A 25,556-nucleotide genomic window follows, 5' to 3' on the forward strand; every position below is an offset into this window, starting at 1 on the left:
CCCCAGCCCCATGCTGGGAGCACCCGTGGGGTGCCCCTCACGCCCCTCCTGCCCTCCCACAGGTACCCAGACACCTGCCAAGAAGCCACGGAGCCGCAGCATTCTCCAGTCTCTTTTCTGCTGCCTGTGCCGCGATGACGGGGAGCCCTGCACCAGCACCACTGGCGCCCCACTGCTAGTGGAGGAGAATGGGGCCCTGCCTAAGGTAACCTTGCACCCCCAGCCTAGCACTGGGGGCACTGGGCTGCCCATCCCCTATGCCTCCTCTGTGCAGCCAGGATGAGGGGGTGGTCACTTCCCTGTGGACACCCCCTTGCCCCCCCACTGACCCCCTGTGCCCCCCGGTGCAGGCTGCTGTCAAACACCTCCTGCCTGAGATCAAGCCGCAGGACGCCAGCAAGCTCTGTGTGGTCATCGACCTGGATGAGACACTGGTGCACAGCTCCTTCAAGGTGGGGGACACCCTGGCCCACCCACACCTCCTGCCCTGTACCCCCCTGCCTGTTCTACCACCCTCTTCACCACAAAGTGATGCCCAGCACAGCCTGGCTGGGTTAGATGGAGTGTCCCTGTGAGGGGGTTGTAGGGCTGGTAGGGATTCACGGTGGGCAGAGGGCAGGCAGCATTTGGGCAGGTGGTGCCTGCCCAGCGCTGACCCTGCTGTGCCCTTCCCCAGCCAGTGAACAATGCCGACTTCATCATTCCTGTGGAAATCGATGGCATCATGCACCAGGTAACGGTGGGGTGGGTGCCTAGTGGGAGGGGGCATCGTTCCCCCTCCCCGGGGACCAAGAGCCATCCCAGTGCCTTGCACTGAGGCATAATTGGGGTGTCAGGGTGCCAGGGCTGGCACCTTGGGGGGCAGAGGCAAATACTGCTCTTCACACAGGGCAGGGAGGCGAAGGGGGTGCTGGTGCAATGTCGTCCTGCAGTGGCCAGCCCCGGGTTCAAGTAATCCAGGATAGGCTGTGGTCTGGGCAGTCAGCCTGTTCTCGGTTACTTGGCTCTGGAGCTGTCCAGACACTTCGTCCTGGACATCCCTGTGGGGCCACAGTATCCCCCAGCCCACACAGGGCAGCCCCCATGGCATGAGGTGCAGGCAGCCCTCTTGCCCCCCTTCCTCGTCAGGGAGCCGCTCACGGGTGTCCCCTGGGGTGGGTGGTGGTGCTGGGAGGGGCCGGGTGGCCGGTGCCGGAGGCGCTGCCCTCTGCCCCATGCCCACAGGTGTACGTGCTCAAGCGGCCACACGTGGACGAGTTCCTGCAGCGCATGGGTGAGCTCTTCGAGTGTGTGCTCTTCACCGCCAGCCTGGCCAAGGTGGGTGCGCCTGCCACTCCCCTGCCATCCCTCCCCCTTCCCACACACCCCTCGGGTTGCACAGCTCCCCTTGCCTGCAAGGCATTACTGGCCCCTTGGCCTCTGCATGCCCGCAGGCAGCACCAGCATTGGGCAGTCTCCCTGCCTGCCTCTCCGAGACGGTGGCCAGGGAAACTGAGGCACGGTGCGACCTGGCACCATTGGAGAACTGGATGCTGTTGTCACTGTGGGGTGGGCAGTGTGGCGTGGTGTGGCCCAGTGACACCTTTTCTGTGCCTGTAGTATGCAGACCCCGTGGCTGACCTGCTGGATAAATGGGGGGCTTTCCGGGCACGACTTTTCCGGGAATCCTGCGTCTTCCATCGCGGCAACTACGTGAAGGACCTGAGCCGCCTGGGCCGTGACCTGCGCCGGATCATCATCGTGGACAACTCGCCCGCATCCTACATCTTCCACCCCGATAACGCCGTACGTACCCCCGGGTGAGGCTGGGTGTGGCACAGAGGGGAGGTAGCGAGGGACCCTCTCTCAGTCTGCTGTGCCACCTGCAGGTGCCAGTGGCTTCCTGGTTCGATAACATGGCAGACACGGAGCTGCTGGATCTGCTGCCCTTCTTCGAGAGGCTCAGCAAGGTGGAGGATGTGTATGCAGTGCTCAAGAAGCAGCGGACTAACAGCTAATGGCCCCTCCACCCTGCCGGCTGCTGCCGAGGGGCACCAGCGGGGGAGCCAGGTGCCTTATTTTGGGGGAGAGGGGGGTCCCGGTGTGCCCCCCATCATCCTTGCCAGCCCCAGTGGGTGCAAGTGCCCTCCCTGCCTGCTGGTGGTGGGAGATGTGGGTGCCCCTGCCAGGGAGCTGAGTGTCCCCCTTCTCACAGAAAAGGGGGGCTGTGGGTGACCTGCTGCCTTGCTGTGCTGAGGACCTGTTGGGGGGGGTCCCATCCTCCCACACTGTCCAGCCTCTGCCCTCTCCCAACCTCTGTCCCCCCTCCCCAAAACGGTTCTCAGGTCCTTTTCCCCTCCGTGTCCCCCTGAGTGGGGTGGGGGGATCAGCAGCTGCTGTTTTCCACTGCCTTTGAGGGGACTAGATCCCTCCATCCAGGCTCCACCTGCTGAGAGCCTGGTGGTCCTTGGCCCCTATCTGCAGGGGTTACAGGACAGTTCAACATCTTGTCACTCTCCAAAAATGGGGGAGTCTTATTGTTGGTGCATAAGGCTGCCACCATGCCCTTAACTCTGCCCTGGGTGCAGCTGATCACCTCATGGGGGGCATGTCCTTGCCCACCCTCGTGCCTTCTCCTGCCCCGCCCACATAGGGGGTGTGTTTTGGGGGAGCAGCCTGGCCTCAGGGCTGAGCCGCTGGGCACAAATGCCCCCCATGTGCCTTGAGACACTGTGTCTCTGTGGCCCCCTTAGCCATGCAAGGGCTGTGCCTGGGGGGGAGGCTCTTAACTCCCCTTCTCCAATCTCAGTTTCTTCCCTTGTTCTGGGGCCTCCCACCATCTCCAGTTACACTGTGTTAGTGGGAGCCACTCCAGTCGCCAACAAGGGGGTCCCCTCCCGCATGGGGGGGGCACACACCTCCTCCTCATCCATCTGCAGCTTTGCCAAAGGCTGCCGCTCCTAGGAGGGATGGAACGCCGTACCAGCCTTACTTCCCCTTTCTAGCCTTGCCCCAGTCCCCCAACTGGGATAGGGGTGGGGGGCACTGCAGCCTCCCTCCTTTCCCATAGCCTGGGGTTACCCTTGACCCCCGTGGGGTTGGACTGGTGCCAGGGTGTCCCCCAGCCTTGAGGGGCTGGGGGCTCTCAGGGAGGGGTTTTAGCAGGGGGCTGAGCTCAACCAGGCCTTTTTTAACGTCACAATATGGACAATGCCTCATATCTTTTTAGAGGGAAAAACAATGGTTTCCCAAAAAATCATGGGTGCCTTTTTACCGCTGTGCCAGCAAAGGGAATGGGGCAGTATTTGGGGGGGTGGGTGTGAGAGGTTTTAGCTTTCCGGTGCTGTTCAGCCGGCTCCTGCCGGCACTGCCCTTCTCCCGGTGCTGGGGGTAAGTGGGGGTCCCCCCAGCCCCGCCCACACCCCTGCCTGCACCCTTGCCCCGTGGCCAGGGGTGGGGTAGGGGGTGGTACAGCACACCCGCTGGATCCCTGCCAGCCCTGGGCCTCATCCTGCCCCTCCAGGAGGGTTGAACTCGGCACTTTACATTAGACAAGTCAAACGGCACCAGCGCAGCCATTGCCCAGCGAGTACCTGTGGGTGCTGCAGCATCCAAGGAGCACAGCCCCTGTGCTGGGCACCCTTGGGGGGCTGGGGGGTGCAGAGGCGGCATGGGAGGGCTGGGGAGGGCTGGGATACCAGATCCAAGTGCCTTCATGTGATTAAAGCTGTCAAACCATCTTGGAAAGGGGAGTCCTGAGTGTGTACATGTGTGGGCATGAGCTCCTATCATGCACGTGTCACTGGTGGCTGTGCAAAGTGGGGGCACAGGGAGCCCCTGGGATGCCCTAAATCCCCCTGGGAAGGGAGGATGCTGCAGGTCAGTGCTGGGGGAGCACCTTTGGGTTGCCAGGTTGAGATCTCACTCCTTACCTGGTGCCAAGGGGGACACCCTCACACTCCAGGGCAGCCCCCCCCAGGCTGCCCTGGCACCTCCATCCTATTTCCTTCCCCCTCCTCCTGGGAAAAGGTCCCTGGTGCCACGGGGGTGGCTATCCTGTCCCTTAACAAGGAGGGGTTAAATTTACCATGGGAGCTGTACATCTCCCCCCCCACCCCCCCTCAGCTTTGGGGCTTCAGTTTACTCCAAATAGGATGTCAGGCCTTATTTGACTGGAGAGCCCTTGTGGGGGGACTTGTGACACTGACACACACACACCCACACCCCCACACCCCGCTCCCCAGGCAGCCTGCTGCCAACATGCAGGCACTGGGTTGCTGGGGGAGAGGTGGGAGTCTCTTAGCTGCCCCCCCCCATGCCCTCATTGGCCCTGTGCCTCCCCTCATTAACAAAGTCTGTGTCCTCCCTGATGGCTGCACTAATTATTGAGTTCATTAGTGACCCGGCTGGGAGGCCCAGGGAGGGGCTGAGCCCGCTGGGGCTGGCATGGGGTCTCCCACCCCTGTGCCACACCGACGGACATAGCCCTGGGACACAGCCACCGAGCGGAGACCGACCACCTGAGTGTTACACCCCACCCAAAACTCAGGCCCTCACCCCCACTGGGGGTTCTGAACCCAGGTAAGGGTCCCATGGGGATACTCATGTGGAGTGTGGGGGGGGGGGAGGCAGAGGAGTGGAGAGCAGCAGTAGAGCCCATCCCTGTGCTATTGGGGCTCCCCCTTGTTTGTGGCTGACCTGCCCCCTGTGCCAGTTCAGCCCACTGTCATCACTTTGGGGATCCTTGGAGGGGGGACTGTCAGGATTTGGGGCTCACGGCAGCCCAGGCCTGGTGCCAGGGTGACAGCAGGGTGTGGGATGCCCCCAGCACTTGAGGCCAGGGGTGCTGGCTCAGCAGGGCAGCCAAGATAAAGCTGCGGCAATCCCGCAGGGCTGGGGAAGAGATAAGAGCGGATAGGAAGCCTGGGGACCTGCCTGCTGGCACCTCACCCTTCACCTTTATGGTACCCCGTGTTCATTCCCCAAAACCGCCTTCGGGTCTGGGAGCTACTGGGCAGGACTTCAGTCTCCTCTCTGCCAATCAAGGGCATCATCAGGTACTAACTTTTGGGATGGGGGCTTGGGGGCATGGGACAGGACTTAGCATATCCTGTCCCCCCAAACCCCAGCTCTATGTCCCATCCCTGTAACTCCTTTCCATCCCCAAGGGGACCTCAGATCTGTGGAGACCCCCAATGCAAGGAGGCAAAGCTGGGAGTGAGCAGGGATCTAGCTGAGGTGTGGCACAGCCTTGAGACAATCCCATGGGCAGGGCAGTGATGTGCCAGGTAGGGGGTGGAAAGGGGATGCCCCAGGAAGCTGGTGCTGCATTGGTATCACTTTGGGGAACCATTTTAGAGGGGAGGAGACACCAAAAAAACCCCACTGCCATGCTCTTAGTGCTCCATGGCTGGGAGGGTTTGGGGATTTTGCGGTCTGGGGAGTGAAGAACAGCGGTAAAGCACATCCCTGTGGCATCAGGGCACCACTGTGTTTGTGGCTGATGCTCATGTGTCCTGGTCCAGCCCATTGCCATCACTGGGGAACTTTTTGGTGAGGGGCAAAAAACCAGTTACCATGGGCTGAATGCCAAGGGCCAAAAGAGTATCAGGCTTGGGGAGGCACCAGCATAGGCACAGCCAGCCCGTGGGCAGGGTGCAATAGCACCTGGGGAGGGCAACACCCCATGAGCAACGGGGCTCTCAGGTGCCACAAAGTCTTGGAGGGCCATGGGGACCTTGACTCTGGGCTGTTCCTGCCCTTATATGGTGAATATGGGCTGGGACATGAGGGGACAAAGTCTCCTGGGTGCTGGCACCTGAGCACTCCGCCTAGGTAGGTTCACCTGTGCCCAGCTCTGCGGTGAAGGTGAGGGGCTGGGGTGGGATGGGGGACGGAGGGTGGGCATGGAGTGGACAGTGCATGCCACGGCCACCATCACTCCTGGCACTGGGGTGGCCTGGGCATGGGACTTGGGGACCCACCCGTGCCCCACCTTGGTGCTGCACTTGGGGGGATGCTACCCCTTGGGTCTGAGGGATGGGATGTGGGTGCTTACAGAGCAGCACAGCAGGGCCAGGCGAGGTTTTGCAGGGCTGAGGAAACAGAGGCCTCTCTGCTGGGCACTACTAGCTCTCCCTGCCAGCCACCAGCCAGGGCACAGCAGGGCCTTTGCCTGACACCGGCTGCCTGGTCCCTCTGCCTACTCGTGGGGAGCACTGCCAGCCTGGCAGAGATGGCTGTGGGCAACTTTGGCAGCAACAAGGCCGAGCCCTGGCACACTCAGCACCTCTGTGGGACCAGGATGTGCCCTCCCTGGGGGGCATGGATCTAGTGGGGGGGTTGGAAGCAGGGGGTCTGAAGCAGGCAATATGCTTGCACACGTGTGTGTGTGTGTGTGTAAGGGCACCAGCAGTGGCCGTGTCATGCTGTGCCACTTTGTGCCACACCGTGCCAGGACAAGGCTGAGCAGGGCTAGTTCCTGCTGGTCCTGGGGAGGAATAGACTACTGCACAGCAGTGTCACCCAGCTGCAGCTGCTGTGCTGTGGGTGCCCTGCACAGCCCTGTCCCTTGCCTGGGTGCAGAGCAGGGCACTGGGGCATTTACTGCTCCTGCCCACCCTGGACCCTGGCGTGGAGCTGTGGCTGCACTGCCAGCTGAGCTGAGGGGACAGCAGCCCTGTTTGTGTGCCCACAGTCCTGACACTGCAGTGCCAGGGTTCCCCTCATCCTGTGCAGCTCCGGCTGGGCTGTCTGCAGAGTGGGCAGGGAAGCAGATGGCATGGCAGGTTGGCTGTGTCCCAGGTCTTGATGACACTGCCTGCCATTAACAAGGGTGTTGCCGTTGCTGGTAGGTCCCCTTGCCTGTGGTACCTGTCACCATGGTGGAGCTCAGCGGCAAAGTCACCAGGACACTCGACAAGACCACGCCGGGCATCCAGATATGGCGAATCGAGGTGAGGACGGGAGCACAGCCTGGACACCCATCACTGGGCTGCTTGGGGGGGTCTCTATAAGGGAAGGTCCTCCCCTTGTGTACTCAGTGCCTGTTTTTGGGGGTCTCTGCAGCATCTGGAGTTAAACCCCCCCAGGTTCTGGGGCTGGGGGCAGTGGGGTGCATAGGGCTGGGGTGGGGGGTTCCCCACCAGGGCTGACATCTCCCTTTCTTCTGCAGAACATGGAGATGGTGCCAGTGCCCACCAAAAGCTACGGCAACTTCTATGAGGGGGATTGCTACGTCCTGCTGTCGGTAGGGCAGTCAGGGGTCACCCGGGGAACTGGGAATGGGCTCTGCCCTGGGGGGACTGGGATGCAGGGAGGGGTGTCTGTGACCAGAGTGACCTGGGGACACAGGGGTTCTTCTAGCGGGGACTGGTGTCCTGCAGACACGCAAGTCTGGGAGTGGCTTCACCTACGACATCCACTACTGGCTGGGCAAGGAGTCGAGCCAGGATGAGCAGGGGGCAGCCGCCATCTACACCACCCAGATGGATGATCACCTGGGCTCAGTGGCTGTGCAACACCGCGAGGTCCAGGGACACGAGAGCGAGACCTTCCGTGCCTACTTCAAGCAGGGACTCATGTATGTCACTCATCCCTGGGGACCCGATCCCACAGTGGGTGACGGTGGGGAGGGGTCCTCTGCATGTGGCTTGTGGGGACACCCTCAGTGGGGATGGGGACAGCCCTGTCCCAGTGGGGTGTGAGAGGTAGGAGAAGGATCTGGAGCTGGTCTTGCTCCACCCATCACCCATGTGGTTGGGAGGGGGACCCCACTGAAGTGAGGAGGGGACACCCGGGGCTGACACTATGTCTGTACTCACCCCAGCTATAAGAAGGGTGGAGTGGCCTCGGGCATGAAGCACGTGGAGACAAACACCTACAACATCCAGCGCCTGCTGCATGTGAAGGGCAAGAAGAATGTGGCAGCGGGAGAGGTGAGTTATGGGATGTGGGGAGTTCCCAGCCATCAACTTCTATGCAGACATGCTGTTTAGGATCAGGATCAGGCCAGAGCTCCCCCAGACACAGCTGCCCTCAAGCAGGGGACAAAAGTGTGTGCAGGATGATGCTGCCTTGCCTCAGGAGCAGCTGCACCTCAAAAAGCCTCTCTTGAGGTAGGGAGGAAGAATGTAGGCTGGAGGTTCCTGAGTGAGGGCAGGCAGGGGCTGTAAAGCCGTGGGGACCCAGGCATCCTGCTGCTTGACACCCACCCCTCCCAATCTCGTCCTGCTGCAGGTGGAGATGAGCTGGAAAAGCTTCAACCAGGGCGACGTCTTCCTACTGGACCTGGGCCAGCTCATTATCCAGTGGAATGGCCCTGAGAGCAACCGAAATGAGAGGCTGAGGGTACGGCCAGGGGGTCCCAGGGTTCCCTCCTGGAGGAATGGGGGTGACCAGCCACCCCCTCCCTGATCCGGGCTTACCCCTTCTCCCCTGGGTGCAGGCAATGACCCTGGCCAAGGACATCCGGGACCGGGAACGTGGGGGCCGTGCCCAGGTGGGCATTGTAGAGGGTGAGAACGAGGATGCCTCGCCAGAGCTCATGAAGGTCCTCACACATGTGCTGGGTGAGAAGAGGGATATTCAGCCAGCCATCCCTGATGATAAAGTGGACCAGATCGTCAAGTCCTCCCTCAAGCTCTACCAGTGAGTTGCTGGGCGTGAGTTACCCATAGGGGCATTTTGTGTGGTGCCAGAGGGACCCAGCACACATCTCTGCTACGTCCCACAACTCCTGTCCCCGTGGACAGCCACCAAGAAGGGTCAAGGTCACAGCAGGGGTGGGGATGGGTCCTTTGGGTGCCTTTGAGCAAGAGGAGTCCCTGGTGCTGACAGGATTGGTACCCACTGGAGAGATGCTCGTGCTGAGTGTCACCTTTGTATATGGCAGCAATGTTCCTGGGTGGCACCATCACACCTGACACCCCTTTGTCCCTCCTTGTGGCCATGAGAGAGCTGCATGGCAGGGCAAGCTACAAACCAGATTGCCACCATGGCAGGGCAAGAGTGTCCCTGGGCACCACCTGTGCCATGATCTGGGTGGTGAACGGGATGTGGAGGGGATACCCCCACCAAACCATGCCACCCCAAAATGGGGATGGTTTTTTCCAACCTGGTTTCTAACCCCTCCTTCCTCTCTTTTTCTCCTGTCAGCGTCTCCAATCAGAGTGGGAACCTGGTCATTCAGGAGGTGGCGTTTCGACCCCTAACTCAAGACATGCTCCTGCATGAGGTGTGTTACCCCATGGGATGCTTGGGAGTGCCCAATTTCCCTGGCAGCTTTAACCCTTCAAAATTGCCCACCCAATTAGCTTTTTAAGGGTTAAAGTTGCCCAAAATCCTAATTTCTGCTGTTGTCCCCTCTCCAAGGACTGTTACATCCTTGATCAAGGAGGTCTCAAGATCTTTGTGTGGAAGGGCAAGAACGCCAACAAGGAGGAAAAGCAGGAAGCAATGACCACGGCGCTGGTGGGTGTTGGGTTATGAGTTGGCTATGGGATAGCCTGGCTCCTTCCTGGGGTGCCAGGCCCCCCATGCCCACGCTCTGTGTTCGGATACCCCAGGGCTTCATCAAAGCCAAGAACTACCCAGCCAGCACCAGCGTGGAGACAGAGAATGATGGGTCTGAGTCAACCATCTTTAGGCAGCTCTTCCAAAAATGGACTGTTCCTAACCAGACCAGTGGGTTGGGCAAGACCCACACTGTGGGCAAAGTGGGTGAGTGTCTCCTTCCGACGCAGCAGGGCTCCTTGATTTGGGATGTAGGGGCTGTGGGGTCCCCAAAGCCAGTGGGATTTAGCTCACCCCTCTGCCCTTCTCTGCAGCCAAGGTGGAGCAGGTCAAGTTTGATGCCACCACACTGCACGCCAAGCCCCAGATGGCCGCCCAGCAGAAAATGGTGGATGATGGATCTGGGGAGGTGGAGGTAGGGTAGCCTTGGAAGAATGGGAGACCCTCTCAGGCACCCCCTGTTCTACACCAGGGGATGCCGTGGGGTTCAGGTTCTTCAGGGCAGGGGGATGCACCAGCCCTGATAGCAGTACATCCCTGTCCTTGTCCCACCAGGTCTGGCGTGTGGAGAACAACGAGCTGGTGCCCGTAGAGAAGAAGTGGCTGGGCCATTTCTATGGGGGGGACTGCTACGTGGTGCTCTACACCTATTCTGTGGGGCCCAAGGTGAACCGCATCATCTACCTCTGGCAGGTGAGACCTCCAGGTCCCTGACCCGTGGGTGGGGGCCAGGGATGCTCTGCCTCACACATTACCCCATGGGAACAGCACGAGGGTTCCCTCTTCCCAAGAGGGTAGAGGGGGCTGTGATGTGTGCTGAGTGCCCCTCTGCCCCGCCCAGGGCCGCCACGCCACCCCAGACGAGCTGGCTGCCTCTGCCTACCTGACTGTTGCCCTGGACCAGAAGTACAACAATGAGCCCGTGCAGATCCGTGTCACCATGGGCAAGGAGCCAGCCCACCTGATGGCCATCTTCAAGGGCAGGATGGTGGTATATGCGGTGAGCACGAGGCTGTGGGGGTGTGGGCAGGCGGGTGGCCCTGTGGCATAGGGGTGACCTCCTGTCCCTGTCCCCCAGGGTGGCACCTCGCGGGCAGGCAGCACGGAGCCCACACCCTCCACCCGCCTCTTCCACGTGCATGGCACCAATGAGTACAACACCAAGGCCTTTGAGGTGCCCGTCCGTGCCTCCTCCCTCAACTCCAATGATGTCTTTGTGCTCAAAACCCCCAGCACCTGTTACCTCTGGTATGGGAAGGTGGGTACTGCTGGCGTGGATGCTGCCACCCCTAAGAGAAATGTTCTCTGCTTCTCTTCCCCCTCCTTGGCTGGGGCCAGTGAAGGAGCAGCTGCACTTGTTTGGCAGGGCTGCAGTGGGGATGAACGTGAGATGGGCAAGACTGTGGCCGATATAATCTCCAAGACAGAGAAGCCAGTGATTGCAGAGGGACAGGAGCCACCTGAGTTCTGGCTAGCCCTAGGGGGCAAGTCCCAGTATGCCAGCAGCAAGAGGTACCAGTCTTGTCCCTACCACCCTGAGGGGTAAGATGGGGCACCATTCCCCAAGCAGGATGAGCAGCATTCCCACCACCATGTTGCCCCCTGTCAGGCTGCAGGAGGAGAATCCCTCTGTGTCCCCCCGACTCTTTGAGTGCTCCAACAAGACAGGCACCTTCTTGGCCACGGAGATCATAGACTTCACCCAGGATGACCTGGAGGAGAGTGATGTTTACCTGCTAGACGCCTGGGACCAGGTGAGCTGAGGGGCCATGGAGTGGCAGACACACCACTGATCTCACAAACTGATGTTCTGGAGGGGTGTTGGGTGGGGAGTGTAGGAGGACTTGCAGCAGCTTGAGGTGGGAGGATAGGAGGCTGGAAACCCCCGTATCTGTGGCCCCATGATGTTTTTTTCCAGCTGTCTTGCTCCAGGCATTGCTGAGGATGGACTCCCAGTGTCCTTCCCTGTGGACAGGTCCTGTGTGCCTCCAACCATAGATAGGGCATGGCCCCAGAGGGCTCCAATCTCACCTCAGTGGTGGACATGGTAACCTCGTTGCAGGTTTTCTTCTGGATTGGAAATGGAGCCAATGAGTCAGAGAAGGAGGCAGCAGCGGTGATGGCACAGGAGTACCTGCGGACCCACCCCAGTGGGCGCGACCCCGAAACCCCCATCATTGTGGTGAAGCAGGGTTATGAGCCCCCCACCTTCACTGGCTGGTTCCATGCCTGGGACCCTCTCAACTGGGCTGTGAGTCGTGGAGGGGGTTCGAAAGACCGGGGGGCCCTCTGCAGATGGAACTGGGTGTGGGTCTGGCCCCAGGAAGCATCTCGGGGGTGTGGGCAGCAGTTGGCCTGACCCCTGCCCCTGCCGAGGGGCTGAGCACTTTTGTCCCCTTCCCAGGACAAGAAATCCTATGAGACGATGAAAGCTGAGCTGGGTGATGAGAGCAGGCTCGGGCAGCTCACCTCAGTAAGTGGCACAAGGGAGAGGGGCAGTCAGGCTGGGAGGGGGCACAGAAAGCCCCTCCCTCCCCTTGGCAAGGGCGAGGAGAGACCCTCCAGTGAGGGGACACCTGGAGCCAACCTGGTGCCTCCATCCCTGGGGCAGCCCCTGATGTGACCCTGCCCCCCCATTCAGGTGCTCACATCCAGGCAAGAGGTCTTCACTGCCTCCACCACCCTTGTCCCCTCCAAACTGGAGACCTTCCCCTTGGATGTGCTGGTGAACACCTCAGCTGAGGACCTGCCACGGGGTGTAGACCCCAGCAGGAAGGAGGTGAGAGGGGGCTGGGGAGCTGCTGGGGCGGGAAACTGGGGAAGCTCCCCCGTGCTTTAGCTCAGCCTCCTCTCTCCTCCCCCAGGCCCATCTCTCTGACGAGGACTTCCAGGCTGTTTTCGGCATGAATCGCTCTGCCTTCAGCAGCCTTCCCTTGTGGAAACAACAGAAGCTCAAGAAGGACAAAGGACTCTTCTAGGGCAGGAGCCTGGGCCCAGGGACAACTCCAGCTCCTTATTTTTTATTAAATAAAATTAATTTGGAGAGCAGGGCTGTGTCTCCATCCCTCCCCTCCCAACCCCAGAGCTCAGCCCAGGTGTGGGGCTTATTTGGCAAAGCAAAGGCACGCAGAGACACACAGGTCTTGACCGGGTACCAGCAGCACAGGGAAGGACCCCCAGCTCCTTTTCCGATTCCTTCCTTTGCCCTCTGGGCATGCAAAGGTGATACACAAACTGAGCATGCCCGAGGAGCCAGGACTCTCTCATCCCACCCCCGCGCCTTGTAGCTCCGGGCTAAAGGTCCAATATACAGCTGGAGCCACTCCCTCCCTTATCGCCTGAACTGCTGAACCGCAGTAAATATGTCCGGTACCAAAGGTAAAGGAGAGGACAGTGTGTGCGTGTGGGGACAGACACCAGGGAGCACTTGTCCTTGCCCCAGGAGGGGAGAAGGGCATCTCCTTCCACTTGGGATCCACAGGGATTCTGAGAGGCACGGGGGTGTGCCCCGCGGGGACACATTTCTGTCAGGGGGCCGGGATTTGAATGTGCCGAGGGGCGTTGAACACACACAGAATGTTCCCAGGCAACTGAGGGAAGTGCCAGTGCCAAACGGGAGGCGGAGGTGAGGTGCCCAGCAAGAGGCAGCAGCCCAGGCAGTGCGGAAATAAGGTCTCAAATCAAGAGAGGGTTAATAAAGAGGTTTTAATTTCACAAAAATCTATCTACACATCATTTAAAAACGGGCAGGGGGAACCCAAGAGCAAAAACTGTAAAGAACAGAGAGGAACAGGTCTGCTAAAACACAGAGAAAAGCGCTGCTCCACATCAACAGTGTTAAGAACCAGAGTGTCGAGGTGCAGGCAGAAGCCGGCAGCAGCCACCCCGGGGCAGGCAAGGCTGGAGTCTGGCAGCAGACCACATGGACAGCAGCTGCCAGGGGTCCCGCACCCCTCTTTTTCTCTTTGGCGGGCAATTAAAGGGATAATTAGCTCCATTAAAAACAAAGCAGATGAGTTATTCCCAGCCCCCCTCCCCGAGCACTACGTTCCCCATGTGCCCTGTGCGGGGTGAACTGCAGCAGGAAGCGCTGAGCTGGCAATCAACCCTTCCTTGGATGCAGGACAGGAAGGAAGATGCACGGGCGATGGTTATCTGTGCTACACTGAGCAGGAGGTGGAAGGCGGTGCCATGGCCACAGGCGTTGGAGAGCCCCGCTCCCTCCTCCTGTCGGTCCGACGCTGCCAATCCAGTCGGGAAACCTCGTCCTTGCCCTGCAAAGGCTCTTTGTGCAGCCCCACTGGCCAGGGCTCCCCAGGGACCTGCACACAAGCTCCAGTTCATTGACACGAAAGCTTTGCACCTCTCGGATTAGGGGAGTAAATCAAGAGCAAATTAGCGCAGTCAGACAATGAGGGGATGAAGGGACAGTGGGATGGGAATCCCTTGAGTTCATGTGCTGAATCACACTTGTACTAAACTAGGCTGATTCAGAAGCAAGTAAATATTTAACTGAGGAAGAGCTTGCACATGTTCAGGGACTGCAACTGAGCTTCACCTCCCTATACCCCAGGACAGGTATTCTATGTGGAAAGGCCAACCTTATTGAACTTGTTGCAGCAAGTGTGAGCAGTGGGAATGATATAGCTGGTGAGCAGCACATCCCTTGAGGATTACACACTCATCTTCCTCTCCACTGCTCTCGGACAGGGACAAAGCTGGCTTCTGCAAGGAAGGGGCTCCACGGACAATCTTGTCAGGGTGAAGGTGCAACTGAGTTGCTGTATGCCAAACAAAAAAGCTTAAATTAATTAATAGATGTCTGCAAATTCTTAATGGCTAGAATAACAGGCAAGAACTTTTCATAAAACAAGGAACACTGGTTTCAAGCATCAGCTTTTGCATCTTGATCCAAACAAAACTAGTTTTAATCAAAAGTTACTGCACTGAAAAATCAGGCAATGTTTGCTTTTATTATAAATTAACTGGAGTGCAGTGCCTTGCAAAAACAACCTTGTCAACCAAAAAAGCAGAGCTGACTTCTGATACTACAGGAATACCAGTTATTTACAGCACGAGCAAGGGATGTGCTTGAGGAAAACCGGTTTGCCCTCTGGACGGAGCAGTCCATCACACTCGCAGGGCGATCAGTTCAAAGGACAACTCCCATGTTACCACCTCTTCCCATCGCCTGGAATTCTACCAAAATTAGTATCAACAATAGAAAAGTATAATGCTTTGTAATAAATTAACATATACAGCCCCTCGGGCAGCATCTCACGAGATAAATGTTCTGTCATGTCTACAACCAAACATTTGCTCCTAGCTCAGAGACCGGGAAGACGCCACCATGACCTGGGCCCTGGGATCATCACACACGGGGAATGGGAGGGAGGTCAGTCTCTTCACCACACGGGGGTCCCCAGAGTGCTTGAGGTGGGGAGGATACCGACAGCTGTCACTCACTGCTGCCCACACGGGTGGGAAGAGGCCACTGAGGCAGCAGCACTCCCAGCCGGCCCGCTAGGATAAACTCTAGTGTGGAAGTACCCGTGAAAGGTGCCTGCTGTCTCCTAAATAGATGGTTTTGTCTGCTTTGCTTCAGCTGATTTTATTCCTGAGAAACTCCTAACAATAGTTTAAAAAACTCAGAAACTATCTCAACAGCAAAAAAGGTGATTTTTTTTTTTTCCTTAAAGAAGTCTTTCACCTCTGGAACTCAAGCTGTGATATCAAAACTAAAGGCAACGACTCTGCTTACAGCAACAACTTCTCTGAAATGAGTAAATACCAGTGAAAGGAAACATCTGCCCCTGCCATATTAGTGCAAAGGTGCTGAAAAAAAAAATGAAGTGGGCTTCTCCCCCCACTGCTGAAACAAACTATAAAAGGAGCATCATGCCTCTAAACCCAATAAAAAGCAACACTTCTTTCTAACCATGTTCCGTTTATGCTGAACAAGGGCCTTCTGAAAGTTTTTACCTGGTTTAGTTTCACAGTTTGAGCTCCCTGCACTCCTCAGAAAGGAGAACAGAGGCATAGCTGCAGTACAAAGCCTCTTACCCTGGAACAACACAAGATCAAGGAAAGACCATGGTTCAGTCACAGAGCGATTCAAGTGCCAGGCGCTGCGTTGCAGACCCTTTTCCCAGCATCCTCATTTCATGATGATCCAGGCCTGAGCAGGAAGGGCAACACCAGAACGCTCCTTCCCTCCCAGAAGATGCACAGCAGCTGTCACTCACCTCCTGCCACTGCTCTGTCTGCTCCAGGTGTTCAGTGACTCTGGAATCACACCAGAGCAGCATTAAGCAACATAACTCCAGTGAGAAACACAGCACACCCAATGAGAGACCTCGCCTCTCCAAATGGTACTGATTGAACAACCTCATGAAGAAAATGAAATCATATAATAGAACTTGCAAAACAAAAAAAGAAATCACATATATAATGTCACATCTAAATGAGGATGACAGTGAATGGTGTAAAAAAACAACAGAGCTGCCACCAGGTATCAATACATTCCACAGCACCGACAGTTTGTTTCCTGGAACCGCATGTAAATAGCAGAGCACTTACAAACCCATGAATGTCACAACGCATCAGCTTGAGTGATTCCAAAATGCCTGTTAGCCAGAGGACTGGCAAGAGCCTACTCAGCAATCGGGGCTTCCAGTGAATATTACTAACACAACACACGCCAGGTTACAGAGTCTATTGCTTAAATTGCTCTTGGAGAAAGAAAAAAAAAGCGCCAAGTGATATGTAAATCTTCGCCACTCACGCCTCACAGGTGAATGGGCTTTTAAAGTCAAGTCTCTTTTTGCACTATTCTTTAAACCAGTTTATGAGCAGCTGTAGTCTCGTGGCTTGATGCAACTCTTTAAGGCTCCATGCTGACAAAATTATTTGAGAAACAATAAAAACTTCACCACAGGAGGATCGCTCTGGATGTCAAGGTTTAAACGCATAGTTCAGGCCCAGGACTTGCACAGATGGTTCAACAAACTGAGTGTCCCATATTTCTGTCTTTTGTCTCTTGTTTTGGCCCTGAGGTGTTTGTTACTCCTGCGTTGTCTGGCACAAGTTCAGAATCTTCCTTGCTCCTCAGGAGGAACAAGGTGTTTTACTTTTCACAGAGGCTGACGAACTGATCTTCCTACTTCCATGCTAAGTGGCTGTGCATTTTTTTCTGTTTCTAGTAACTCATCGAAGATATCCCTAGAGGAGAAGGAAAGACCAACAGTGAAACTTACTTACAGTAACAAATCCTTACATAAGACAGCCCTGAGGGAACCAGCAACTGGATTTAATTCACAAACTCAAGCATCATGGATCCTGGCAGAGAAGTGCCTTATCTGGTGTCTCCAAGCACCAGTAAAGACAGAAGAGGAGACAACCCCCCCTTCTTCAGTTCTGTGTGCCTGAAAAGATATCATTTCTATTCTACCTACAAACCTCATTTTGGCTGTGTCCTGAGATGACCGTGGCTGCAACACCACAGTTGCTAGGAGCAGGGATGAGGGCATTTACAAATATCACAATACTTAAGGAAAAAAACCCAAGCTGCATTATGATTCCGGTTGCAATGCATGCATACCTGAGACACTGAATCCTCTTCTTAAAATATGATTTCATGCATTCCTTAAAATCCTATGTATTATTGGCATACAATCTTACACCTCCGAACACAAAGCACTTCAGTTTTGTCATTCTGGATAGTTTTCATCCCAGCAAAGAAGGTTAGAGGAGGAAGAAGAGAAGCCTTCTGCCTCATAAACACGAGGTAATTATTAGCACCAAACTTCCCCAGGACACCTACTTGTGCATGTAGAAGAATATGTAGCCGCTCCGGTCTCTGTCACACTGAACGGTGGTCTCAAGAGTTCTAGACACTTCCAGGTCATTGTAGGTGAACCAGGACTGCTTCTTGATATCATAGACATCACTGATATAATGACCTTAAAAACAGAGAATCGTAGAATGGTTTGGGTTGGAAAGGACCTCAAAGATCACCCCGTTCCAAACCCCATGCCATGGGCAGGGACACTTTCCACTAGACCTGGTTGCCCGAAGTCCCATCCAACCTGGCCTTGAACACCTCTAGGGATAGGGCATCTGCAGCTTCTCTGGGCACCTTTCTTTCCATGCTGCAGTTTGACCAGTAAGCTGGTTAGCTACATACCCTGCTCCAGCCATCTATGTCAGATTTAAATGCTAAAAGACCCTTTAGATCCTGGTCCCTCCATCTTTCCCTCAATCAGCTAGTAACAAGCACAAGCAATTCCATAGAGCCCATAAGCTGTATGCTTTCCACAGGCACCATGACACCCTCAACCTGCTCCCCCACCAGGGGGGACTGTAGATTTGCTTTGCTGCCTGGATTCTTCTCTATAAATAATCCTGTTATGGTAATTCTGTATTACAGATTTTTTAAACTAGATAAGAGATGAAGAATAAAATATGGTATCTTTTACCTGAAGATGATGTGCTTCCAATATGGCTGACAATGCTGATGAGACGATAGGAGTGAGGAAGCTCTCCTGTCTGAATAAAAAAACCCCAAACAATTAAAGGTTTTAGGCATTCGCTTTACCACGTAGCTCATAGATAAGATGATTTGTACCTGTGATACCAGCTTTGGCTACCGTATTCAAAGCTGCAACCCAGTCAAGGATTACAGAAACAGACACCCTGGTTCACACCAAACAAGGAGTCCTTCCAGAAGTGGGAAAGAACCTCTCATCCTATTTAATCTTTCAGCAAGCCAATGAACATGCAAACGACCCACTCTGACCTCAGAACAGATGCTGACATGAGCTCTACACTGCATAGTTCTCTAAACAACCATTTCCTGAGCAACTCCCACTGATGTCAGAGTTAATCCACCAAATAAACAAAAAAGCCCAAAAGGAACACCATGCTTACTTCTGAAGTATCAAAGAAATACCCTTGATAATGGTACACAGATTTAACAGCTGAAACCAGATATGTAGCCCAAGTTCTCTTGTCCTGCACCTGTAACATCAGTAGACACCCTCTTTGCATGCAGGAAACATGCTCTGTCTATTCACTGGCTTTTGACAATTTATTTTTTTAATCCTCTCTGACCAGGAAACATTACTGATACTATTTGCTGACAATACTCTTAAAACATAACTCTTAGTTTAAGGGTAAGAAACTTGAAAAAGTATTGTAAGAAAATTAAAACTGCTCAAAGAAACTCCAATTATTTGAACCTTTCCCCTTCAACACAGTACTCTTTCCACTGAGGCAAGCAGGTAACTTCCACAGTGCTGCTGTGTGGAGCCTGAGTGTGCCAGTGGCCAGCAACACAGCCCAGCTTACACTCAGGTGTCCCTAATGGCAATAAGATCTTGCCATAACCTCTCAGTTTTGGTGGTTCACCATCTAGAAGCCCATGGTGCTATGACTAAACTACCATGCTGACTGTAGCCCTCTCCTCTTTCTCTCTGTAAGTAAAAATTTCATAGGACCATTGCTTTATGTGCACTGAAACGTTTCAACATTATCCACATCTCAGAAAAACTCTGAAAGTCCCTGCAGCTATTTTTTATGTTCTGGTTTTTGATTTGTTTTGAGGTTTTGTTTTGTTTTTTTTTTTTGTAATTAAAATAACACAATAAGCCAGACTCCTATGGATAGAAATTTTTTATGTTTTCGCTTTTGAACATAAAAGACCTTTCTAGTCTCTACACCTGCTCTGTAAAACTGCCTCCAACACTAAAGCGATGGTAAAGAAGGGACATATTCCTCAGTTGGCTTTTGAAACCATAGATCACACCTCAGCATTTCTTTTCAGCTCTTCTGCTTCAGCTTCTGAATATTCCATGTCAAGAACATCCTCATTTCCAGAGTCTTCATCAGAACCAACGCTGTCCAGGAGAGAGCTGTTAAACTCTGGATAGCATGGAAACAATGATACTGTGTGAGATGCTGTGGAATTCCAACAGGTTCAGAATTCACAACATGTTCAGATACATCTACCACATAAATAAGCACAGTAATATTTCGAGCTTCCTTTCCAAGGAAAGCAAGAGCTACTGGAATTTCCAAATAAAAACTCTCTCTCTCTCTCTCTCTCTCCCTTTCCCAACTTGTCAGAGCAACAGTTAAGTATCTTGGAATTAATTTTAGCATCATCTCCCTCATACTTTTCCAAAACGGCACTATGGCAATGACAGCTGGGTGACAAAAGAGCATTTAAACACCCAGTTGGCTCCAGAGCACCAGCAGCCTGCAGCCAGGAACAACAGTAAGAGAAGTACAGCCGGTCTGGTCAGTGAACTGCAAGTTTCTGCAATGAGAAGCTATGAATTACAGTTTTAACTATAAGTTGCATTAACAAAGTGCATTTTTGAATTAAAACTGGCATCAAAATGCTACTGCTGGCAGCAGGCATCTTTTCATTGTTTTCAATGGTAAGAAGGCTGCTCACCACAGGAACTTCCAGTTTGCTTGGCTGAGCAAAATGCAGGCAGCTTTCTGTAAAGAGCCGGAAGGCACCACTGCTCCCTGTACATGCTGTTCCAAACTTCCTGGGGTTCTGCAGCTACCCGACTAATTTAAGATTTTGTACAGTACTCATTAGGAGAAGTAGCTATGCTTTCACCAGTTAAATTAAAGCTATGGAGTGGATGAGAAGTTGAGATTAACAGGACACTGTCCGGGAATTTTTCTGGTTTGTTTTGAAGACACTGTAACGCCAGCTATGATGGACATGTTTTGCCAAAGAGATTCTCATACTGCTTATCCTGTTAAGTCATCAGACACTGGATTAGTATAATCTTCTCAGGAAGTTTATAGATTACTCCCTTCAACTGAGAATCCTTTACTGCTGCTTTCCATGCTTATTTGGGCTGTAAGCTAGACTACAGCCAAGAACACAACCACTTAGGTAGGTCTCTGCATGAAGCACTTGCCATGGAAATTGCTAAATGCCACTTCACCAATGGTCCCAGGATGATTAGTGGTTCTTTGGTTACAGCATCACTGGGATCCTTCATAAGACGAATGCTACCAGCTCTATGTTCAAGATTATGATCATCTCCATGAACTGGCTGATGCCTTACAAATGAGACAGTAGCAAGGCAATGCTCTTGTTTAAGCCAAGCAACTGCTAATCAAGAGGATAAAGGATTTATAGCCTTGAATTCTTCCTCAGTATGAATCAAGGAAGACCTGAGAGGGACTGGGCACTCAGTCTGCCAGAGCTCATACTAGGGGATGCTTCAATTAGCATTCAACTTACTTCTCTTCAGAAGCCAACATGGGTTCATCCAGTAACGACTGAGGGCCTTTAAAAGTGCCTGAGCAACTACAAGTACTTTAACGCAACACTTCACTACCTCTCCCTCTCCCTCTTTGGAGCAGGAATTTTCTCTCAGTTATGCTTTGCTCTGCCAGATTGTATGAAATCACTTGCATGCCAGCCTCACACAAATGTTAAAAAGTGCCTGAGGCCTACCACGCTGTCTGGATTTGGAGAAGACAGATATGTGTTTTGTATTTCTTTTTTCACTCCCAACAGCTATACCTTGCAGTGAGGTCTGTCTGCTCCCCACCCTCTATCAGACACAATATAGCACTGATTCATTTGCCCAGGTAAGGTCAGTGCGTTCGTTAATCAGCACTGAAATAACAATGCAAGTAAGTAATAATCCTTATGTTCTGACTAGAGTCATTACCATGCTGGCTTTTGCAGAGAATACAAAATTTCAAGACCCATTATGCTTTCTCTAGATTAATATTATGTATTAACCACTTATTATATATGGTTTATATGATGTATTACACATCACTCTATATAACTCTATACCTAACTAAAAACTCAAGAGACTGAAATAAGCAATTACTCAGATAAAGTTTTTCCTGGCCTTTGCTTTCACAACCAAGAAAAGCTGACCGTGAACAAAGCCAAACACAACAAAGCACACACCAAAAGAATATGAATCCCAGCTGTCTTACTGACACTCAGGAGCTGCACTCGTAAGCACAGATCAATTTTCCCTCAAAAGCAACATATTGGAAGAAGTTAAATAAGTTTCACCTTGTAGACTTAATTCCGTGGCTCGTTTGAGGTCATCATCCTCTTTCTGTTCTCGTGCCTCCTAATGGGAAGAGAACAAAACTTAGCTCATTGAGACATTTCACTATTTAAAATTCTTCTAGTGCTCTTTTTCCATTGAAACTGTGCTGCTCTGGTTTCTACAACAAACTTGACATTGTAAATTAAAGGTTCTGTGTGAAGGAATGTTTGCAACCAGCGAGAGTCCAATGTTCCCGTGCAACAGAACCTGGGACAAACCTTCATTAAGGCTTGTCAAAGATCCTGAAGTTTGGTATGCAGCAGAGCAAGTCTCTAGTAACACCAAATGCTTTCTCTGGATCATTAATTTGAAAAGCATCTGAATGAATTTGCAACCCTTTGCTAAGGAAAGCTGTCACTTACACACAAAGCTCCTCACACTTCGGCAAAATTTAGACTTCTGCCCAAAGCCAGCTGAGGACAGAGTCATTAAATCCCAACAGATTTTATTATTTGTAAGCCATTTGAAAGTAGAGTTAGTGGTTCTATGTAACAGGTGTATTCACAAAGACAGGATGCAAAAAGACAACACTAAACAACCAGGTATTAAGAATATTACCATGACCAAGTAGCAAAGAAACCTCAAGTCAACAAACACTTCTAATGTTTGAATAATATCATGCCCCTGTTCCTCCCATCACTCTTGAAAAGCCCAGAGCTATAGCAAGCCAGTCAATAATATTTAATGAGCTGGTTTCTTAATTCAGGATTTGAATGCTTTCAGCACACCTGAATGCAGCACCCCAACTATGTATTTCAAATCAAGACAACCACAGCTACCACATTTCCATGCCCAAGTCATTAGAATAGCAGATTTTTGCTTCAGAACTGTAGCAGAAACAGACTCAAAGGGCAGTTTTACATTATTAGCATGAGGCCTTTTATCTCACTATTTCTAAAGCGTTTGGGAATCTTTGTTAAACTACTCAGCATCGCTGAATCAAAGCTACATCTGGCATGGAACATACCAACCAGCACCTCATAATGAGTAATGGGAGAGAAAAATCCAAGAGCCATGGAAACATCAGATCTCATAAGGAAAACCATGACAGCTTTGGTATTAATAGAGAGCAGACAAGGGCACCTATTTAAAGAAAGACCTGGCTAAGTGCTTGATTCATTCCCAGTGGCTTGGTTAAATTTGTAGAAATCAGTTACAGGTCTCGAAATTCAAGTGGAATAGACATGGTTAGCACATAACCCGAGCTCCCCATTCTTTCTAAGTCTAATTTAAAGGACTTGTTTTAGACTAAATTATTTGTGATCCTTTCTCCAATTTACTAAGAGGGAAGGATCACATAAATGCTCAGTTCCTATACTGTTCACTAAGCCCCCGAAACAAGGCCATTATAGACACATCTTTAACCTGACCTAACATGGCCATTCTTAGCCTTGGCTTTGAAACCTCCCTCTTTCCCCAAGTCTTGACACAACATGCTGCAAGAAACAACTTCCAGGGAAGCTAAAGGTGGGCTGGATCCTTGGTGACAGAGTAAGAGTTAAGTTCTGTTTATCATTGTTTCTAATATAATATGATAAGACAGTGTATAAAAGTGCATGGAAAGCTTTGAGAAATCTGTGGGTCTGTAATGTGATACACAGTTTTCAAAGCTCTTACAAAATGTGCCCAGATGTATCCAGTGTCATCACTCTACTTGACACTGGAGCTAGAAGAAATCCAAACTTTTCCCCCATCTGATTATCTCAAAAAAGCAGCAGAATGCCCCTTGCAGTTACTGCCTGAACACAGGCTTTTACTTTAGCTGTCAGGTTTCCAGCATTGAGGAAGGTAACTCAAGGAAGGAAATTTTATTTCTTACTTGCTCTTGAAGGCTTTGAGCCAGTGCCTGCTGAAGTTCTTGTTCTTCCCTTTCTCTCTCCATATCATAGTGCTGCAGCCAGTCAACCTCCCCCTGGGATCCTTCTGGAGTTTTGTTTTCCTTATTCTCATCAAAATCTTTAGTTATCTCTGTGAAATTGGCAGGACCTGAGGAATCAGAAAGTACAGTTATGCTTTCCTGGGTCTTCTGTTTGTAACCAGCTAATTCCTCCTTAAATCACCACAATCCTTGCAGCACAGTGACATCTATTGACAGGGAGAGCTCACCAGCCACAAAAAACCCTACACAAGAGTCAAATGGAAAAAGCTCCAAAGCACAGTCTTATAACCATTTTAACTGGCACACAGTGAACCATTTCATTAATCCCTGTACCTGTTCTCCTTTTAGCCTTTTATGTTCACTCAGAAACAGCAAGCTGAACTGAAGTAAGAAACCACACACCACTAGGTTTCTGCAGCCAAGAAGCTGACAATTGAATTTCTCTATAAGAAACCATGGATTATAAAAATTTGCATTGCATATTATACCTTGGAGTACTACAGATGAAGCCACAACTAAAGCCAAATCATAGGCAAGATGGAGGAAAGCACAAACCTCAAGCACTGCTTAAATCTAGCACCTTTTCCTTCAGGTAGGAGACTCAATCTTGTGAACACTATGTACAGCTTTCAAGGTGCATGAAGATTATAATTTTTCAGTTCACTTTTAGAGTGAACACTTTGGTAGAAGTGCTTTACAAAACCTGTGGAATGAACATTCATTCAACCACTGCATACACCTCCTGCAGGTGCAGGACACTTTGATTCTCCCACTTGCTTACAACTGGATTAAATATCAGGACCTGCTTCAACTGCTATCATAAAGCAGCATGTGAAACTTCATAGTTTTGCCCTATGCAGACTTCAGTATCTGCTGATTAGTTATTAACAAGGATAATACGTGGCAGGTCTCAGTATCTGTGAACCCTTAAACACAAGACCACCAGAACCATAATCCATCAATCTAATCCTCTTAAGATGGAAAACAAAACATGACCTTTGAAAACTTCCAATGTATGAAGAAATACAGAACTTCTGTTAAACACATAGTTTTTGCTTAAGTGCCACAAAAGAGCCTTCAAATAATTACATTGTACTTTCCAAAGAAAACATTGAGAGAGATACCTTTACATGGCCACGCCCTATCACAGCTCTCTCAGGTCACCATAAGCAACATTAGTGTACATAAAGGAGGGCACAAACCAGGCTGAGCACAGACTTAGTTTTCTTACACACTGCCTTCCAACATCGAGGCTGTCAAGAGTTGTCCATTGAAACAAATGTAATTTTTGGTAATACTGGGGTATTTTGTTGTTAATATTTAACCTCCTGGCTCTTAGATGACAAGAGCATATTGTTGGTCTGTTTTTCCACACTAGCAGAATTTAAAATCTGACTGAAAGCATGTAGCACACAACAAATGATAAAACACTCATTTTTCCTTCAGTTAGCTAAAGAAAGACTCAGTTTCCCCACACTGGTATCACACAGGCTCCTCCCTGTACTTAATGGTGTCTCTGGGTCAGAGGCCATAATTCACTTGTTGAATCTCTTATACTTAAGAGTCTACTCTCACATAAACAAGTAATTTTAGAAAAAATTACAGATATAGTTAAATACATTTGTAACTAGTGACAAAATAACTGCATTTGTGCAGCCCCCACACGCTCTTGCACACTCGCCATGTGAACACTGCTGCCGTGCTGCCCAGGCTGCAACAGCTACAGAAATGAAAATATTTTCCGATTATGGAAGGATTCATTTCTAGGACACGGCCAAATCCTAGTACACTGAAGTCTGGCACAGGAATCTGTAGAGGTATGTGTTAATCAATAGAGAAAAAATGGAAATTAACCCCGAATCAGAGAGGTGACAGATATACAAGAAAATACATTTTCACAATTCAGTGAATTAAATGCTTTATACACATGGAAACTGTAAGAAAACTCTGAGGAAGTCAGAGAGTTTCAGCAGTGCACTTGCATCCAGTTTCTGCCACCAGACATTACTAACCTGATGCTATCAGTAACCTGCTTTAGCCGGCTATAGTCCAATTAAGATGGTTACTTTGTCTTA

At 51.8% G+C, this 25,556-nt stretch overlaps 3 protein-coding genes across 4 annotated transcripts in view; 2 read left to right on the forward strand and 1 right to left on the reverse strand.

Moving 5' to 3' along the window:
• Window positions 1-3,726, forward strand: part of CTDSP1 (CTD small phosphatase 1) — a 6,296-nt gene extending 2,570 nt beyond the window's left edge. Inside the window, exons 2-7 of the mRNA XM_029959900.1 lie at window positions 63-205; window positions 351-452; window positions 677-733; window positions 1,225-1,317; window positions 1,600-1,785; window positions 1,869-3,726. Of these exons, the coding sequence (XP_029815760.1) occupies window positions 63-205; window positions 351-452; window positions 677-733; window positions 1,225-1,317; window positions 1,600-1,785; window positions 1,869-1,997 (710 nt within the window). The 3' untranslated portion in view covers window positions 1,998-3,726. The remainder of the gene's footprint in view (window positions 1-62; window positions 206-350; window positions 453-676; window positions 734-1,224; window positions 1,318-1,599; window positions 1,786-1,868) is intronic.
• A 721-nt stretch (window positions 3,727-4,447) lies between these two features.
• On the forward strand, window positions 4,448-12,531 carry VIL1 (villin 1). Of its 2 annotated transcripts, none has more exons than XM_008922904.2 (20): window positions 4,448-4,560; window positions 6,834-6,935; window positions 7,154-7,228; window positions 7,365-7,561; window positions 7,808-7,916; window positions 8,218-8,328; window positions 8,426-8,628; window positions 9,136-9,214; window positions 9,352-9,450; window positions 9,546-9,699; window positions 9,807-9,907; window positions 10,048-10,185; window positions 10,334-10,492; window positions 10,571-10,750; window positions 10,859-11,004; window positions 11,102-11,246; window positions 11,555-11,743; window positions 11,897-11,965; window positions 12,134-12,271; window positions 12,357-12,531. In XM_008922904.2, the coding sequence occupies exons 2-20, from the start codon at window positions 6,861-6,863 to the stop codon at window positions 12,468-12,470; spliced, it is 2,481 nt and encodes an 826-aa protein (XP_008921152.1). In that variant the 5' UTR covers window positions 4,448-4,560; window positions 6,834-6,860; the 3' UTR covers window positions 12,471-12,531. The 2 variants fall into 2 exon arrangements, with proteins under 2 accessions (XP_008921152.1, XP_017927966.1); XM_018072477.1 differs by lacking the exon at window positions 4,448-4,560 and adding an exon at window positions 5,001-5,036.
• Window positions 12,532-13,185: 654 nt separating this feature from the next.
• USP37 (ubiquitin specific peptidase 37) overlaps window positions 13,186-25,556 on the reverse strand; it is a 35,494-nt gene continuing 23,123 nt past the window's right edge. Inside the window, exons 18-23 of the mRNA XM_018072668.2 lie at window positions 23,422-23,588; window positions 21,563-21,623; window positions 19,298-19,413; window positions 17,970-18,039; window positions 17,315-17,453; window positions 13,186-16,713 (exon numbers count right to left, since the gene is read on the reverse strand). Of these exons, the coding sequence (XP_017928157.2) occupies window positions 16,626-16,713; window positions 17,315-17,453; window positions 17,970-18,039; window positions 19,298-19,413; window positions 21,563-21,623; window positions 23,422-23,588 (641 nt within the window). The 3' untranslated portion in view covers window positions 13,186-16,625. The remainder of the gene's footprint in view (window positions 16,714-17,314; window positions 17,454-17,969; window positions 18,040-19,297; window positions 19,414-21,562; window positions 21,624-23,421; window positions 23,589-25,556) is intronic.

This window comes from Manacus vitellinus, unplaced genomic scaffold (assembly GCF_001715985.3).
Source record: "Manacus vitellinus isolate BGI_N305 unplaced genomic scaffold, ASM171598v3 scaffold_22_pilon, whole genome shotgun sequence".
NCBI lineage: Eukaryota > Metazoa > Chordata > Aves > Passeriformes > Pipridae > Manacus > Manacus vitellinus.